General features: G+C 37.0%; 1 protein-coding gene across 13 annotated transcripts in view; it reads right to left on the bottom strand.

Annotated features, from left to right (window-relative positions):
- The window catches only part of CHD9 (chromodomain helicase DNA binding protein 9), a 226,602-nt gene that overhangs the window by 132,019 nt on the left and 75,415 nt on the right, over positions 1–19,168 (bottom strand). For 9 of the 13 annotated variants that reach the window (NM_001205650.2, XM_005218689.5, XM_015475766.3 and 6 more), the window contains exon 2: positions 470–2,089. In NM_001205650.2, the coding sequence (NP_001192579.1) occupies positions 470–1,924 (1,455 nt within the window). In that variant the 5' untranslated portion in view covers positions 1,925–2,089. Of the gene's footprint in view, positions 1–469; positions 2,090–9,120; positions 9,343–9,426; positions 9,494–19,168 lie in introns of those variants that run through there. The other 4 variants (XM_005218693.5, XM_024978437.2, XM_059876867.1 and 1 more) reach the window with 3 other exon arrangements.

Below are 19,168 nucleotides of genomic sequence, written 5' to 3'. Positions count from 1 at the left end.
TTTACTGACTTCTTTTGTGAATTTCAGCTTTTACATTTTATTTAATTATCAACTAATGAGATCTCATCAAATTATCAAATTATTTTTATAGGAATATTAACTCTATGTCCATTATATTGGCAATAAAACATTCCCAATCTATTTTCTTTTAATTATGGTTATTTTTTGGTTTTGATAATAAATCTTTCTGTCAAAGGCAATCATAACTGAAAGTTACAAAAGATATCTTAGTATCTTATAAAAGATATATATTTTTTAAAAATCTAAATAATAGAAGTTTATTGCTTTGAGCAAATCAATGAAGGACTTTCACATATAAGACTATTGAAACACTATAAATCTACGTCAAAATATGCACATTCACCTGACAAAATTATTGAGTTTGAGAAATTCTGAGTATGTCTCATGTGAAATAAACTCAGTGAGTAAAACCCCCACGCTACCCCAAACCAAAATAAGAGTTACATACCTGTCGCTGTAAACACAGGCGATTTCTATCATGTAAATGCTGATGATTAGAAAGTGATGAATGCCAACTCCGAGCCTGATTGTGCAACTGAGTTTGAACCATATCAGAAGGCCGTGTTACAAGATGTGAAGTAAATTGCCGATCAAGGTCATGATCTAAAACATGACTTGAATTATCTTGCCCAAATGCTGACTCATCAAACTGGGGAAGGAGACCTTCTTGAAGGAGGTCTTCTGGGTCAAGTCCTGTGAATGGCTCAGTTTGAGATTCCACTTGATGAAGTAAATTCTCTTCCAAAGATGAAAAGCCATTAGTTTCTACATGATCACTGAAATGGCCCATTTGAGTTCCTGAGTCAACAGGATCCGGGAAGTTCATGTGCACAGGAGATAATTTTGAATTGTAATTACCCTGAGGATGTGATGAATGCAACATTTGGAAGTTATTTGAATTCAGTGATGTATTAGGATTTAGCATATGCTGAGTCGATTCTTGCTTGATTCCCCTGTGAGGTGAAAAGGAATTACTCCCAGTAAAATCAGATAAAGTCTGATTTGTATGATTAGGTGCAAGAACTGCAGAGGGTTGAAGAAGACTATTTGGTGACACATGATTACTGGAAAAGGAATAATGTGAAGAAAACTGCTGTGAATTACTGACAGAACAAGAAGTCATATTTGGAGAAGGTCCATTAAAATTACCTTCTTGGTGACTGCTACACTTGAGGAAGTGTACTGAAGGGTTTGATGTTTGGGAAAATTGCTGCATCGAAAGGGACTGTTGTGAAGTAGATGCATTATTCATTTGTGGTGGATGGTTAACACTGACTCTGTGTGGACCAGAAACATTAACATCCATAAAAGTTTTAGACTGACTAAGAGAATTTTGCCCTGGGTTAAGATTATTTCTGTTTTGTTGTGAGCGTAGCGAAGTGCACTGTGTTTGTTGTTCATTGGCCTGAAATAAGGCAAAGTCATGGTGTGCCACAAAGCTTTTAGTTTGATGCATAGAGTGAGAATGTCCTGGTTGGTGAAAAGGAGACCCATTTTGATTTGAAATGCTAGTAGCTGTCTGATGGCCCCACATAGGACTGCCATCTGCTACATCTGGAAACAAACCGTTGGGCTGGTTCTGGGGGTGGATTGGAGAACAATTAAACTGAGAGTGTGGCGATAACACATGTTCAGCTGGGCTACCAAAAGACTGATTAACTTGGTGAAATTTCATTGAATCAAACTGATTTAACTGTTCATAATCAGTCATCTTCTGATGTGTTGGAGTACCTTGAACATGATTCAGTGAGTCTATGTGCAAAGGTTCAAATTCTGCACCCAAGTTCAATTCATCAACTAGTGAAACAGGTCCTGGTTGTACAAATGCATCATCTGGCAAACCTTCTAAGGTCTCACCAAACAGATTGGCATCATCAAAAAAGTCCATCATGGGATCTGTCATCTTGAAAACTTCAATAATAATCTGGGCTGTTCACTCCAAATGGAGTACATTCAGTTTCTCTGTAGTAGATATTATTGGATCATTTCCAAAGGTCAACAACTAATCCGTAACAGGTCAATGTTCATTATTGCTCTGGATAATGACATGTCATGAAGTGTCAGAATCCTAGGAAATAAGAACAAAAGCAAAGTTTAATAATGAATATTCATTAAAGTTTTACAAACAAAGTTTATATATGATTTAAAAAACATACAATCTCAGTGTATACTATGTTTTGGTATAGTAATTCATGGCAAATAGCTCAGTGATATTCCTTACAGGGAAAAAGTTGCTGCTACAGGGGACATGACTATGCATATATATGCATTCTGTCATTATTATAATGACAGAATGTAAAGCAAACTTGAGAATGGAATGTCAGACTCTCCCATACCATGAAATGGCCATCACTCCCCAACAGCTCTAGCATGTACAAAATATTTATGTATTACACTTGAAAGTTATGTTGTGCTAAGGTAGAACTAACACCCAAAAAAGATGTCCTTTTCAATATAGGGGACTGGAATGCAAAAGTAGGAAGTCAAGAAACACCTGGAGTAACAGGCAAATTTGGCCTTGGAATACGGAATGAAGCAGGGCAAAGACTAATAGCGTTTTGCCAAGAAAATGCACTGATCATAACAAACACCCTCTTCCAACAACACAAGAGAAGACTCTACATGGACATCACCAGATGGTCAACACCAAAATCAGATTGATTATATTCTCTGCAGCCAAAGATGGAGAAGCTCTATACAGTCAGCAAAAACAAGACCAGGAGCTGACTGTGGCTCAGATCATGAACTCCTTATTGTAAAATTCAGACTTAAATTGAAGAAAGTAGAGAAAACCACTAGACCATACAGGTATGATCTAAATCAAATCCCTTATGATTATACAGTGGAAGTGAGAAATAGATTTAAGGGCCTAGATCTGATAGAGTGCCTGATGAACTATGGAATGAGGTTCGTGACATTGTACAGGAGACAGGGATCAAGACCATCCCCATGGAAAAGAAATGCAAAAAAGCAAAATGGCTGTCTGGGGAGGCCTTACAAATAGCTGTGAAAAGAAGAGAAGCAAAAAGCAAAGGAGCAAAGGAAAGATATAAGCATCTGAATGCAGAGTTCCAAAGAATAGCAAGAAGAGATAAGAAAGCCTTCTTCAGCGATCAATGCAAATAAATAGAGGAAAACAACAGAATGGGAAAGACTAGAGAAAGAAAATTGGAGATACCAAGGGGATATTTCATGCAAAGACGGGCTCGATAAAGGACAGAAATGGTATGGACCTAACAGAAGCAGAAAATATTAAGAGATGGCAAGAATACACAGAAGAACTGTACAAAAAAGATCTTCACGACCCAGATAATCACGATGGTGTGATCACTCACCTAGAGCCAGATATCCTGGAATGTGAAGTCAAGTGGGCCTTAGAACGCATCACTAAGAACAGAGCTAGTGGAGGTGATGGAATTCCAGTTGAGCTATTTCAAATCCTGAAAGATGACACTGTCAAAGTGCTGCACTCAATATGCCAGCAAATTTGGAAAACTCAGCAGTGGCGACAGGACTGGAAAAGGTCAGTTTTCATTCCAATCCCAAAGAAAGGCAATGCCAAAGAAGGCTGAAACTACTGCACAATTGCACTCATCTCACACGCTAGTAAAGTAATGCTCAAAATTCTCCAAGCCAGGCTTCAGCAATACCTGAACCGTGAACTTCCAGATGTTCAAGCTGGTTTTAGAAAAGGCAGAGGAACCCGAGAGCAAATTGCCAACATCCACTGGATCATCGAAAAGGCAAGAAAGTTCCAGAAAAACATCTATTTCTGCTTTATTGACTATGCCAAAGCCTTTGACTGTGTGGATCACAATAAACTGTGGAAAATTCTGAAAGAGATGGGAATACCAGACCACCTGATCTGCCTCTTGAGAAATCTATATGCAGGTCAGGAAGCAACAGTTAGAACTGGACATGGAACAACAGACTGGTTCCAAATAGGAAAAGGAGGACGTCAAGGCTGTATATTGTCACCCTGCTTATTTAACTTATATGCAGAGTACATCATGAGAAACGCTGGACTGGAAGAAACACAAGCTGGAATCAAGATTTCTGGGAGAAATATCAATAACCTTAGATATGCAGATGACACCACCCTTATGGCAGAAAGTGAAGAGGAACTAAAGAGCCTCTTGATGAAAGTGAAAGTGGAGAGTGAAAAAGTTGGCTTAAAGCTCAGCATTCAGAAAACGAAAATCATGGCATCTGATCCCATCACTTCATGGGAAATACATAGGGAAACAGTGGAAACAGTGTCAGACTTTATTTTTTGGGGCTCCAAAATCACCGCAGATGGTGACTGCAGCCATGAAATTAAAAGACGCTTACTCCTTGGAAGGAAAGTTATGACCAACCTAGATAGTATATTGAAAAGCAGAGACATTACTTTGCCAACAAAGGTTCGTCTAGTCAAGGCTATGGTTTTTCCTGTGGTCATGTATGGATGTGAGAGTTGGACTGTGAAGAAGGCTGAGCGCCAAAGGATTGATGCTTTTGAACTGCGGTATTGGAGAAGACTCTTGAGAGTCCCTTGGATTGCAAGGAGATCCAACCAGTCCATTCTGAAGGAGGTCAGCCCTGGGATTTCTTTGGAAGGAATGATGCTAAAGCTGAAACTCCAGTACTTTGGCCACCTCATGCGAAGAGTTGACTCACTGGAAAAGACTCTGATGCTGGGAGGGATTGGGGGCAGGAGGAGAAGGGGACGACAGAGGATGAGATGGCTGGATGGCATCACTGACTCGATGGACATGAGTCTGGGTGAACTCTGGGAGCTGGTGATGGACAGGGAGGCCTGGCGTGCCGCGATTCATGGGGTTGCAAAGAGTCGGACACGACTGAGCGACTGAACTGAAGGTAACTGACAACAGATCCTCTCAGACTAGCAAGTATGTTGTGATCTTTTGCTCTATACCTCTTGAGCAGATAAAGCTACTATTTTATAGGGTACACATGAAATTACAGCAAGAAGAGCAATTGTATGAAGTCATGATAGCTGGCCCTAAATGAGATAAAAGTTCGCCATCTGGTCAGCTGATAGACAACACAGACATGTGGTATGTTGGAGATGCTGTATCATATTGCTACCATGGTTCTCTTGTTCAGCTACCATGGAAGATCAGCCTCCTGAGAGCCAAGTGATACAGACATCCATGTAGCAAAACCAAGCACGTTTTTGTTAACAGCTATATTCATCACTCTACCCCTAAGTCTCCCACCATTAAATCATTTGGAATATACCTATCGCTTATTATATTTACTAAACTGTGCAAAATAAAATGTACTGATAATCAAGCTGAGGCAAAAACAAACAGTAGCTTAAGCTAAGCAATAAATTAGTCTTATGATAATTGCAAGAGAAAAAAAATGGCAGCATTTATACACAGACACATCACATAACATATGTAGAATTTATGTGTGGAAAGGATCTAATAGGTTACTTGCCAATTTTGTTTCAGGCTTGTATTATTTATCCCAAACCTTTTCAAAAAGGGAATTTAGAGTTCTGCCCTCACTGTCTTGTATACAGAACCCAAATGAAGATTCTTGCTCCTCTACATATTAGTTTATTCAAAAACTAGTAAATGTCTAAAAAACTTTTCCAGAGCTTCTATTTTGGGAGGTCCGTATTAGAAAATATAAATTTCCTAAAGAGAATGTCTGCTCACAATTTAAATGAAAAAATACTTTTGAAAATTTTCTGAGAAGGAAAAACTATGTAAATTTACATTAATTTTACCTGGAAATGGACTTATCAATCACAATGATATACAAGTACTTTAACAAATACATAATTTTAGAAAAAGTAAAATACAGAAAAAGAGAAATTATTTTTCCAGATTTTATAACTATGAGACTAAATGGACAGAGGGCTATGTGCTCTAATCTGAACACAGCATTAGCCAAAAAAAAGAAAAAGAAAGAAAAAAGTAGGTTAAATCAATTCTCTGGAACATATCTTATGTTCCGCTATTAGACACTAGACAAGGGAACATCTATGTATACCTAACCCGTTAATCAGAGAAAGCAATGTCCTATATTTTTGTAATGGATGTATGATCATTTACCGAGAGGCGAAAAAGAAGAAATACAACAGAAGTTACGAAATCCAGTATGTTGTCAAATATAAGGAACATTATTAGTTGATATAACATGAAGAAATAAATTATGACATTATATCACTTTGAATCTTTATTTTATAATCTATCTGTAACTTTTAAAAAACATTTTTAGAAGTAGACTTATTCTGAAGGATCTGACAATTTCTTCTTCCAAGAAGTACTTTTTGGTCCATAAAACACCTGATTGTTGCTCTGTAAAAAAATGTAGAATTGCTGTCATTTCTTCAACAACAAATATCTGTTTCACTAATGAATATATGAATAATGAATTTCAATAAATGAATATTCATTGGAAGGACTGATGCCGAAGCTGAAACTCCAATACTTTGGCCACTTGATGCGAAGAACTGACTTATTTGAAAAGACCCTGATGCTGGGAAAGATTGAAGGCAGGAGGAGAAGGGGACGACAGAGGATGCGATGGTTGGATGACATCACTGACTCAATGGACATGAGTTTGAGTAAACTCTGGGAGTTGGTGATGGACAGGGAGGCCTGGCATACTGCAGTCCATGGGGTTCCAAAGAGTCAGACACGACTGAGCAACTGAACTGAATATTAAATTTATGCTGTGCTACTCTGTGCCTCTCTGCAAAATCAATAACTTTTTGTTTAAAAGCCGAATAACTGTATATCTTTTGAGACCTTTAAAATAATTAAACATGTATAGTACCAATGTACACAGCCCAACTGAAGTGATGGCTACATAAATAGCTATGACTAAGTTTACAGCCAACAGGCAGACAGTGACTGAGACACATCCTAATTTCAGAGATATTAAAAGGAGAAAAAATATGCATCTTAGAATTGATTAAAATAAGTTCTTGAATATACAGAATCTATTACTTCAAGAGTTCAGAACTACAAAAACTGCTGCCCAATTGATTGAAAGTAAATTACCTGAAGCATACGACATTAGTTCATACATTCCCAATTATTGTGATAACAGTAAACATTTCCAAATTTACACTATGTACTATAGGCTTGTACATCTGTTTTATTCTTAAGAAATAATTAAAGGTTTTTTAGAACACTGTTCTGGAAATTTGCTTATGATGTAATATTCCAATTAGGAAGGAAATGATAGTCTTTGAATTTTGTACATTATGATTGATTATACTATAGCAAAGTATTTTCTACATTTATGTAACCCAAAGTTTATCAAAAATATGAGAGGCTTTAAATAATAAAACAATTTTGCTGCTTACTCTTCTAACAAATACTTATTGAGAAGCAACTTCCAGGCACTAGGATGATGAATAACTGGCCTCTGAGAGGAGATACAGACAAGTAAATGCCAATATAATACATTACCAAGATAATACAATACTTGTGCTTTTATTAAAGTACATTCAGAGGAGGAACATCCTATGAGGAAAATGGACACCTTATATCTAAGAAGATACATATTTCGTATGTGACAAGACACACGTAAGTAGTCAATGTTAGTTATACAAATAGAAACTAAAGATAAACTAGAAAAAAGTGCCCATAAAATCTAAAAAAAAGTCACCTTTTCTGATTTAAACACTTCATTCTACAACTGACACAATGCTCAATTAAGTTCCTCTTTAAGATCTATCATCTTATTTCATTCTAATAAATGTACTATCGTACAAATTCATAAAAAGACCACATCAGTCCAATTTTAACTTTCTATTTAATTAAGCAAATATTATGGACTGTCCATTACATCCAAAGCAACTCTGCAGAAACTACAAAAGCCTCTACCCTCAGGAAGTTCAGAATCTAAATGGGGGAGATAAGGAGTAATGGCACAAGAAGAGCACATCATATACCGAATAAAATATGGTAAACATGGCCTACGAGAAGCAAGCACAAGTTTATGTATAAGGTGATTATTAAGAGAAGAGAGAGCACAGTTGGCAAGGTATTTAGGAAAAGCTTCTTAGAACAATTAGCATTTGAAGGGATCTTATAAAGGGATTGAAAGGACAGGCCAGGCAAAGGATTCAGGAATAAAGAAATGGAAGGAAGGAAGTATATATTTAGGCGTAGTATGACCATTTTAGAGTATACAAAAGGAGAAAACTGGAAAATAGACATAGAAATACAAGTTGGAGCGACACTATAGGGGACCTTATCATTAAGTACATTAAGACATTTGGGGCACAGAATTTTAAAGTTAAAGCAAGTATTCAGAATCAAAATTAAATTACTTATCTATCTTTGTTTCTACAATTATCTGATGCCAAACATGATGATCATATAAAATGGATTCAAAAACCAATAGGATAGAGTCCCTGCCTTCAAAAATTCTAGAGGGGAAGAAAACACATAAAAAATATGATATACATCTTAGCAGAGATACAAAGCACTATATTACAGTAGCATATATTAGATGGTAATTAATTATGTACAGAAAAGATCAGGAAAGGCATAAAGAGCTGGGCCATAAGAATAAAAAATAAAGCCTCTAAATATGTGTTCTATAACACAATATATACACATGCACACATATATATAAACTTCCTTCAGTGGTAAATTTACTTTCCTCAGTGTCTAATAGTTGCTTTTTCTCTAAAACATTTCTATATTCTCTAAATAAGTCTCTCAATATTTTTCTACTAAATGAATGTCTTCCCAGTAAGTTCTACATATTAATAGTTTTTCCAACTTAGTATAATCATTGATCCCTACCAAATTATTCAGTCCTCTATTATAGTCATGTCCATAGCATTTTTATACAGTATTAAATTTGTGCTGCATTAATTTTTACTTTGGGCTTCTCTGGTGGCTCAGCAGTAGAGAGCTGAGTGCAAGAGATGTGGGTTAGACCTCTGGGTTGAGAAAATCCCCTGGAGAAGGAAATGGCAACCCATTCTAGTATTCTTGGCTGGGAAATCCCATGGACAGAGGAGCCTGGCAGGCTCTGTCTATGGGGCTGTAAAAGAGTCGAACACAACTTAATGACTAAACAACACAATTTTTACTTTGCTTATGAGCTACTTACAGGTATTTCATACTTGTACCTGCAGAAAATTCCATTTAGGATTCTCCTCCTATAGAAGGCCTCTGCCTACTCAACCCTGGTTTAGTAACCTGTGCACACAATAAATAATTTTTCATTATAATAATATATTACCTTTTTTCTCCAATAGACTCTCTACCCTTGGGAAAAAGGAACACCTTTATAACCTTTGTATCATTATTAATATGTTGTCTAGCATGGTAGGCATGTGATATATTTTAACTAAATCAGTGAATGACTACAAAGAAATTAGAAAGAACATGATACTTCAAACAAACAAACATAGACCTGAGTCCTGGCTCTACCACCATCTAGTTGTATGACCTTGAGAAGATCACATACTTTCTGCTTTCATCTGTAAAAAACAAAAGAACAAAAATAACTATACAAACAATTAACTATAGTCCTATCTGCTTCAAATGTGTAAGATAAAATACTGACTCTACCAGCAAGCAGTAATCCCTGTTCATGTAGAGAATAAGTCTTTTACAATTCCCTCACTCTCTTGCATGTTACCTAAAATTGGCAACAGCACAGAGGAAACACTAAAGAAGTGTCCAGAGGTGAGGCAGGACAGGACATTTTGGGAACTACTTGATAGCATAATGTGGCCAGAACATGCTACTAGCCAAATAGAGAGATGGTGAGAAGCAAGCAGAGGTCAGATATCCAGGCCTTTTATTAGCCCTGTTAAGAAATCTGGACTTTATCCTGGAGGCAATAGGGAACTATTTCACCGATTAAAATTTCTTCTCTGGCTTAACACTTGATGAACATTTTTATGGTAGCTACTACTATTTGAAGTTATTGTTAGATAGCAAATAGCACCTCTACTAATGACAGTGACCAATATTTCAAAGAATAAGATGATAATGATATTAGTCATTTTAAAGATTTTTCCTGGGAATTCCTATTTGCTAGATGGGATGATGCCCAATTCATGAATCATTTAATAAAGCCAACTAGATCTTTTAAAATTAAAAAAGAGAGAATATTCTTATTTGGCAAAATAAAAAGCTGGCAAACTGGAGTTTGCCATTTCTTTGTTTAAAGAAAAAAAGGTCTGTTGATGTCTAGAAACAAACTCTTGTTAAGGCATTCAGACTATGCTTGAATACCTGTTCAAAACTTCATCAAGTCAAATTTCCTCCTGCCTTCCTAGGGATTTACTTTGAGATTGTTATAAAATAAATCTAATTGTGACAAACCTTCAAATTCTTGAAGATTTATGTCTCCCTTTAAAACTTTTCAAAGCTATCTGCAAAATGTTCCAGCTTACTGAAATGTGAAATTTTTTATCTCAAATGGTTAAAATAAAAGGTTTAGTGTTAAAGGGATTAAACCTTCAACTACTGGCCACATATTACTAATTTCCTTAGAGTTTCTATAGTGCTATTAAGGATATGACAGATAGTACAGAATGTGACAATGTTTACTAGCCTAATACTAGTAAATTTATGTGATAATATACTAGTAACTAGGTGAAACCACACTTAAGTAGTACTAATTAATTTTCCAATAGTGTATCATAGAAGGCCTATCATCAGCTTGTCTAAGTGAGTCAGCTTAAACCAAGATATAGAAACTTTGCTTAACAAGGTGATTTTACGTTGCAAGGCAGCCTTCATCACAATAGTTAACAGAACCAAGATACAAAACAATCTCAAGAGAATGGAGCAATGGGTCAAATCTAATACTTTTTAATCCTGGAGTTCTGTTTTCAGTGCAGATGACCAACTCTACAAGAATATTCAGGCTGCAAATTCTACAGAGGCCAGGCGGCTGACATAATGAGAGAAGCTGGCCAGAAGAGAACTATGGCTAGCTAAAAAGAACAAAGGGGAAGCCACCAGTCAGTTTCAGTTAATTGTTGTTTCTAAGCTGTAAAGAGGAGCTGGAAATTCATCCAGACTTATTTGGGTAATTTCCTGATTTTTAAATGCTGATAATTAATTTACACTCTTTATATAAAATGCTATAGAACAGTCTTTTGGACTCTGTGGGAGAGGGAGAGGGTGGGATGATTTGGGAGAATGGCATTGAAATACGTATAATATTATATACGGAACGAGTCGCCAGTCCAGGTTCGATGCACGATACTGGATGCTTGGGGCTGGTGCACTGGGACGACCCAGAGGGATGGTATGGAGAGGGAGGAGGGTTCAGGATGGGGAACACATGTATACCTGTGGCAGATTCATTTCGACATTTGGCAAAACCAATACAATATTGTAAAGTTTAAAAATAAAATAAAATTAAAAAAAGAAAACAACACTATAAATACACAAATTCTCTGTATACTATTATACATATATGTGTGTGTGTGTGTGTGTGCGTATATATATGTGAACTCTCTTTATACTAATGTCTGATATTACTGTGGTCTCAATAAAAATTTCAATAGTTTTTTCAAGAGGCAGACAAGGTGTTTTTAAATAGACAAAAACCAAAACCAGGAAAAGATCTGAAAAAGAAGGACAACCAAGAAGAACTAATCCTACTAAATAGTAAAGTATTATAAAATTTCATTTTTCAAACACTGTGGTATTAACACATGAGAAGCCATACAGATACAATAGAAAGTGATTTAGTATCTCAAATTGAGGGGAAATGAACTATAAATAAATAAGACAATTGGATGGCTACCTGAAAAAAAGTTAGATCCATAGCTTGTTCTCAAACCAAGATAAATTACAAATGGATCAAAGATAAAAAATTTCAGAAATGAAATGCCATGAAAATACCAGAAGAAAACATGGACAGGATACCTTATTTTCTATTTATGGAACAAAATATAGATGTCATTAAAGAATCACCAATTAGATTACATAAATTTTTCATAAAGTTTTATGAAAAGATTCATAAATTAGGGAATTTCCTGGTTGTCCAGTGGCTTTCATTGCCAAGTGTGCAGGTTCAATCCCTGCTTGGGAAACTAACATCCTGCAAGATGTGTGGCAAAAAAAAAAAAAAAGATCACAAATCAGATTATAAAAGAAAATTAGCAAACTGATCTGCAACTCATTTACTGATGAAGTGCTCATCTTTCTAAGGCTGAGCTGGTCTCACAAGCCGACCAAGGATGGAACCTGGACCCACTGCAGGGGAAGCAGAGTCTTAACCACTGAAAAACCAGGGAATTCTCTGAGGTGCTTATTTTTAAATATATCAAGATTCACTATAAAATACTAATAGCCTATTTGAAAAATGGACAAAGGATACCAACAGTCAATTCATATTCTTATTTGAAATAAGAGAATGTCAATTAGAACTACACTTATATACCATCTTTCACCTATCAGACTCACAACAATTCCAAAGTTTAATAACACATTAATGAACTTAAAAATTCTCATATGCTGTGAAAGCTAAAATGGTAAAACCTCTAAGGAGAGAAATTTACTAATATCCATAAATATTTCAAGGGCAGGACTTCCCTTCCCCAGTGGTGCCGTGGATGGGAATCCACCTGCCAATGGAGGGGGCAGAGGTTCAATCCCTGTTCCAGGAAGATCCCACATGCTGCGGGGCACCTAAGCCCATGTGCCGCAACTACTGAGCTCGCACTCTAGAGCCCACGAGCTGCAACTAACTAAGCCCGTGTGCCTAGAGCCTGTGCTCTGCAACAAGAGAGACCACCACAATGAGCCCATGCACCACAGTGAAGAGTAGCCGCCTCTACCCACACAACTAGAGAAAGCCTACACAAAGCAACAAAGACGCAGCACAGCCAAAATAATTTTTTTTTTAAAACAGTATTAAAATATTTCAAGTGCACATACCCTTTGACTGAACAAATTCTCTTCTAATGATTTATTCTATAAATATGTTCATGTATGAGTGAAATGGCAGATACAGGTATTTATTACTTGCTCCAGCAAAAGACTGAATACAGCCTAGATGTCCAACAACAGGATGCTGGTTAAACAAAACGTAGTATTCACTTACGCTAGTAACACCAAACCTGGGTATAACATTCAAGCTTGACTAAAGAAGAACACAGACAAAATGGGATATACTCAGAGGACAACAAGGAGACTGGTGAAGTTACCTGAAACCATGCTTCTCAGAATTCCTCTTCTCAGTACTCGCCTCATTCTAGACATCCTCCCCAGGTAAAGGCATTCTCTATTATCTATATGCTGACAACTTCAAACTTTATGTCCAGTACATTTTTTCAGCTGCCCCCTGGACTTGCCCACAAGTATAAACGAAAGAGATCCAAAACCAATCATTCTTCTAAAATCTTTCTCCTACATGCTTTATTTGGCTAATGGCACTGTAAAACCAACAGTTCTGCCCCAAATATTCTCCCACTGTAAATCTATCCTGCACATTGTGACCAGAGTAAGTTTTGTAAAACAGAGATTTTATGTTAGTTGCCAATGAAAACTTATTGTTCCCTAATGCTAAATATATGCCCTTCAAGTTTTTCTCATCTCCAGTTACCACCCCACCATCTCTCCACATCCTCCACAATCTCATCACACCAATCTGCTTGTTGTCTAACATGTTTCATTGTTCATTTTCCACGCTATTACTCATGCCATCCGTAGGACCCCAAGCAGCTGATCTAGAATGATAAGATACCAGGAAACTATAGGGAAAAGTATTCTGGCTCAGTGTAAGAAAGGAATTTGAAATAGAGCTATCCAAAGGCAAAGATAATGAGTTCCTTATTACTAAAGTTACATATTCCAATTTTTAACAGACGAACCAAGACCTCAATAGAGATATTGAAAAGGAGCCCAGTAGCATATTGTAACTGACTGGACAAGTCTTAAAGTTCCTTCTGATCACTGATACTTTAAGAATCCTGGCATTTGAGAACTCTTGGTCTTAATGTAGTGCTTCAAAGTTACTTATTAGTGAGTTTCAACAAGGTTTATAGGCATATAGACCAATCTATACTACATCTTTAATTGATCTAAGAATTTCATAGTAAGTACCTCAAATCTTATGATGATATGAAATTACAAAAAATTAGGAAATGCATTTTCCCCAATATCAAGACTAGACAAGGATGCCCACTTTCACCACTTCTTTTCAACATAGTACTAGAAAATTCAGTCAGACAAAATAGAAGAAAAAAAAGAAAAGGAAAATGAAAGGCAACCAAAGTGGAAAAAAAGAAATACAACTATCTCTATTCACAGATAACGTGACTTTATAGAAAAATACAAATAACAAACATATAGAGTTCATAAATGGATTTAATAAAATTTCAGGATACAAATATATGCAGAAAAATCAGTTGCATTTCTATGAAGTAGCAATCACCATTCCAAAAAAGAAATTAAGAGAACAATTTCATTTACAATAGCATTTTTAAAAATACGTAGGGATACAGAAATGGTATGAACCTAACAGAAGCAGAAGATATTAAGAAGAGGTGGCAAGAATATACAGAAGAACTTTACAAAAAAGAGCTTCACAACCCAGATAATCATGATAGTGTGATCACTCACCTAGAGCCAGACATCCTGGAATGTGAAGTCAAGTGGCCCTTAGGAAGCATCACTATGAACAAAGCTAATGGAGGTGATGGAATTCCAGTTGAGCTATTTCAAATCCTGGAAGATGATGCTGTGAAAGTGCTGCACTCAATATGCCAGCAAATTTGGAAAACTCAGCAGTGGCCACAGGACTGGAAAAGGTCAGTTTTCATTCCAATCCCAAAGAAAGGCAATGCCAAAGAATGGTCAAGCTATCGCACAATTGCACTCATCAATATGCTAGTAAAGTAATGCTCAAAATTCTCCAAGCCAGGCTTCAGCAGTACGTGAACTGTGAACTTGCAGATGTTCAAGCTGGTTTTAGAAAAGGCAGAGGAACCAGAGATCAAATTGCCAACATCCGCTGGATCATCGAAAAAGCAAGAAAGTTCCAGAAAAACATCTATTTCTGCTTTATTGACTATGCCAAAGCCTTTGACTGTGTGGATCACAATAAACTGTGGAAAATTCTGAAAGAGATGAGAATACCAGGCAGCACCTGACCTGCCTCTTGAGAAACCTATATGCAGGTCAGGAAGCAACAGTTAGAACTGGACATGGAACAACAGACTGGTTCCAAATAGGAAAAGGAGGACGTCAAGGTTGTATATTGTCACCCTGCTTATTTAACTTATATGCAGAGTACATCATGAGACACGCTGGGCTGGAAGAAGCACAAGCTGGAATTAAGATTTCTGGGAGAAATATCAATAACCTCAGATATGCAGATATCACCACCCTTATGGCAGAAAGTGAAGAGGAACTAAAAGCCTCTAGATGAAAGTAAAAGAGGAGAGTGAAAAAGTTGGCTTAAAGCTCAACATTCAGAAAACAAAGATCATAGCATCTGGTCCCATCACTTCATGGCAAATAGATGGAGAAACAGTGGAAACAGTGTGAGATTTTATTTTTGGGGGCTCCCAAATCACTGCAGATGGTGATTGTAGCCATGAAACTAAAAGACGCTTACTCCTTGGAAGGAAAGTTATGACCAACCTAGATAGCATATTCAAAAGCAGAGACATTACTTTGCCAACAAAGGTCCGTCTAGTTAAGGCTATGGTTTTTCCAGTGGTCATGTATGGATGTGAGAATTGGACTGTGAAGAAAGCTGAGCACCAAAGAATTGATGCTTTTGAACTGTGGTGTTGGAGAAGACTGTTGAGAGTCCCTTGGACTGCAAGGAGATCCAACCAGTGCATTTTGAAGGAGATCAACCCTGGGTGTTCACTGGAAGGACTGATGCTGAAGCTGAAACTCCAGTACTCTGGCAACCTCATGCAAAGAGTTGACTTATTGGAAAAGACCCTGATGCTGGGAGGGATTGGGGGTAGGAGGAGAAGGGGACGACAAAGGATGAGATGGCTGGATGGCATCACTGACTCAATGGACATGAGTTTGAGTGAACTCCAGGAGTTGGTGATGGACAAGGAGGCCTGGTGTGCTGTGATTCATGGGGTCGCAAAGCGTCAGACACGACTGAGGGACTGAACTGAACTGAACTGAGGGATGAAGCATTTAAATATTTAAATATTTTTTAATATTGTGTAAGATGTGGACGCTGAAGACTACAAAACATAGCTGAAAGGAATTAAAGTGAAGTTGCTCAGTCGTGTCTGACTCTTTGCGACCCCATGGACTGTAGCCTACCAGGATTCTCCATCCATGGGTTTTTCCAGGCAAGAGTACTGGAGTGGGGTGCCATTTCCTTCTCCAGGGGATCTTCCCAACCCAGGGATCGAACCTGGTCTCCCGCATTGTCAGTGGACACTTTACTGTCTGAAGCCACCAGGAAAGGAATTAAAGTACATCTAAATAAATTCAAAGACATCTGTGCATAATGAAATATAAATAAATCAAAGACAAGAATGGAAGACTTCATGTTGTTAAGATGACAATACTACTCAAAGTGACCTATAAATTCAGTGCAACTCTTATCAAAATCCTGATGACATTTTTTGCACAAATTCATATTGAATTTCAAGGGAACCAGAAGAGCCAAAACAAACTTGAGAAAGAACAAGCTGAAGACTCACACTTCTCAATTTCAAAACTTACTACAAAATCACAACTATCAAAACAGTGTGTTACTGACATAAGGCCAGACAAACAGACCAATGGGATGGACCTGAAAGCCCAGGAATAAACCCTCACATCTATGATCAACTGATTTTTTGACAAGGATACCAAGACCATTCAGTGGGGAATGACGGTCTCTTCCACAACTAATGCTGCAAAAACTTAAGAGCCAACTGCAAAAGAATGAAGCTAAACCCTTACTTCATACCATATATACAAAAATTCATTCAAATAGATCAAAGATGCTAACTTAAAAGCTAAAACTATAACGCTCGGAGAAGAAAATATGGAGGCAAATCTTCATGACTTTGGTTTTGGCAGTGATTTCTTAAATAAAGGCATAAGTGACTAAAATAAACAAACAAACAGGTAAACTGAATTTCATAACAACTGAAAATCTGTGCATCAAAGGACAGTATGAAGAAAGTGAAGACAACTCACAAAATGGAAAACATTTGCAAATCATATCTAATAAAGTTTCAATACTCTACAAAGAATTCCTACAACTAAATATCAATACTATAAAGACAACTCAACTTAAAGGAATGGCCAATAAACATATGAAAAGATATTAAACATCAGTCATTAAGGAAATGCAAATCAAAATCACAAAGAGGTATCATTTCATACCTACTAGAGATGCTATAAAATAAAATAAGAGAACAAGTGTTGAGGAGAATGGAGAAACTGAGGCCCTCCTACATTGCTCGTAGGAATGTAAAATGGTACAGCCACTGAGGCAAAGAGTATGGCAGTTCCTCAGGTAAACACAGAATTACCATATAACCCAGAATTTCTATGCCTAGGTATACAATATACATTCAAAAGAATTAAGAACAAGGACTCAAACAGACATTTATAAAGCAATGTTAATAGCAGCATTCTTCATAATAGCCAGAAGTCGAAAAAAACTCCAAATGCCATCAACTGATAAACAAAATCTGGTAAAATGGAGTACTATTCAACCACAAAAAAGGGATGAAATTCTGATACCTGCAAACAAGGCTGAACCTATAAACACTGTGCCCAGTATAAAAGGCAGACAGAGAAGGAAAAACGCAGTATGATTCCTTATATGAAATATCTAGAATAGGCAAATTCAAAGAAACAGAAATATCAGAGGTTACCAGGGGCTGGTAAGAGGGGTTGAAAGTAGGGAACTATTTCTTAATGAATAGAGTCTCTCTTTGCAGTGATGAAAAATGAAAGACTGGAAATAGTGCTGATGGTTGCAGAACACTGTGAATGGAAATGCCACCGAATTGAATATACAATGTCTAAAAGGGTCTATTTTATGTTTTTATGTAACATATACGATAATCCCCCATCACACACACACACACAAAAGCCAAGCATGCTCCTTCCTCAGGGCCTTTGCACTTGCTGAGTACATTCTCCCCTCATTTTTTGTAAATGCTTTTTTCAAAATAACTTTCTTGGTAAGGTCATTCCTGACCAATCTATCTAAAATGTCACTCTCCTCCAACCCTTCATATCTCTGCCCCTCCCTTTATTCACCTTAGTATTAGCTATACGTTTTTCATATTTATCTTGTTTAAAGCTTACATTTCTCCAGAAAACGTACGTTATCTAAGAGGTCAGAAATCTATCTTTATCTTACAATAAGCAATCAAAAAATACTTATCCATGGAATATGCACATAAAACTATCTGGGTGAGGGGAAAACGAATGCAATGTAAAGCAGAAACTGTTTTTGTCCTTTTTAAAAATCTTACATGAAACTTTCTAAAAAATGGGATTAGTGGTTATCTGGACAATGAGCTTATGGCCTATTTAAAACTATTTTTAATTTTTTTCTTCCAGTTTTATTGAGATGTACTTAACATACAGCACTGTGTAAGTTGAAGGTGTACAGCAAAATGCTCTGACACACATCATGAATGGTTATTACATTAAGTTTAGAGATCACTCATCATCTCTGCTGCTGCTGCTGCTAAGTCACTTCAGTCGTGTCCGACTCTGTGTGACCCCATAGACGGCAGCCCACCAGGCTCCCCCGTCCCTGGGATTCTCCAGGCAAGAGCACTGGAGTGGGTTGCCATTTCCTTCTCCAGTGCATGAAAGTGAAAAGTGAAAGTGAAGTCACTCAGTCGTGTCCGACTCTTAGCAACCTCATGGACTGCAGCCTACCAGGCTCCTCTGTCCATGGGATTTTCCAGGCAAGAGTACTGGAGTGGGGTGCCATTGCCTTCTCCAACTCATCATCTCACATATATACACAATTGAAGAAACAGAAAAAAATTTGTGATGAGAACTCTTAGCATTTAACAACTTTCATATATGACAACAAACAGAAGTGTTAATTACCTTATCATGTACCTTTTGATGGCCTTCATCCAATTCCCCTCCCTCCAGCCCCTACTCCTGCCTCTGGTAATCATAAATCTGATCTGTTTCCCAGTTTGTTTGTGTGTTCTTAAAGTATAATTCACCTT

This window comes from Bos taurus, chromosome 18 (genome assembly GCF_002263795.3).
Source record: "Bos taurus isolate L1 Dominette 01449 registration number 42190680 breed Hereford chromosome 18, ARS-UCD2.0, whole genome shotgun sequence".
NCBI lineage: Eukaryota > Metazoa > Chordata > Mammalia > Artiodactyla > Bovidae > Bos > Bos taurus.
This window is presented reverse-complemented; position numbering and strand designations above follow the sequence as displayed.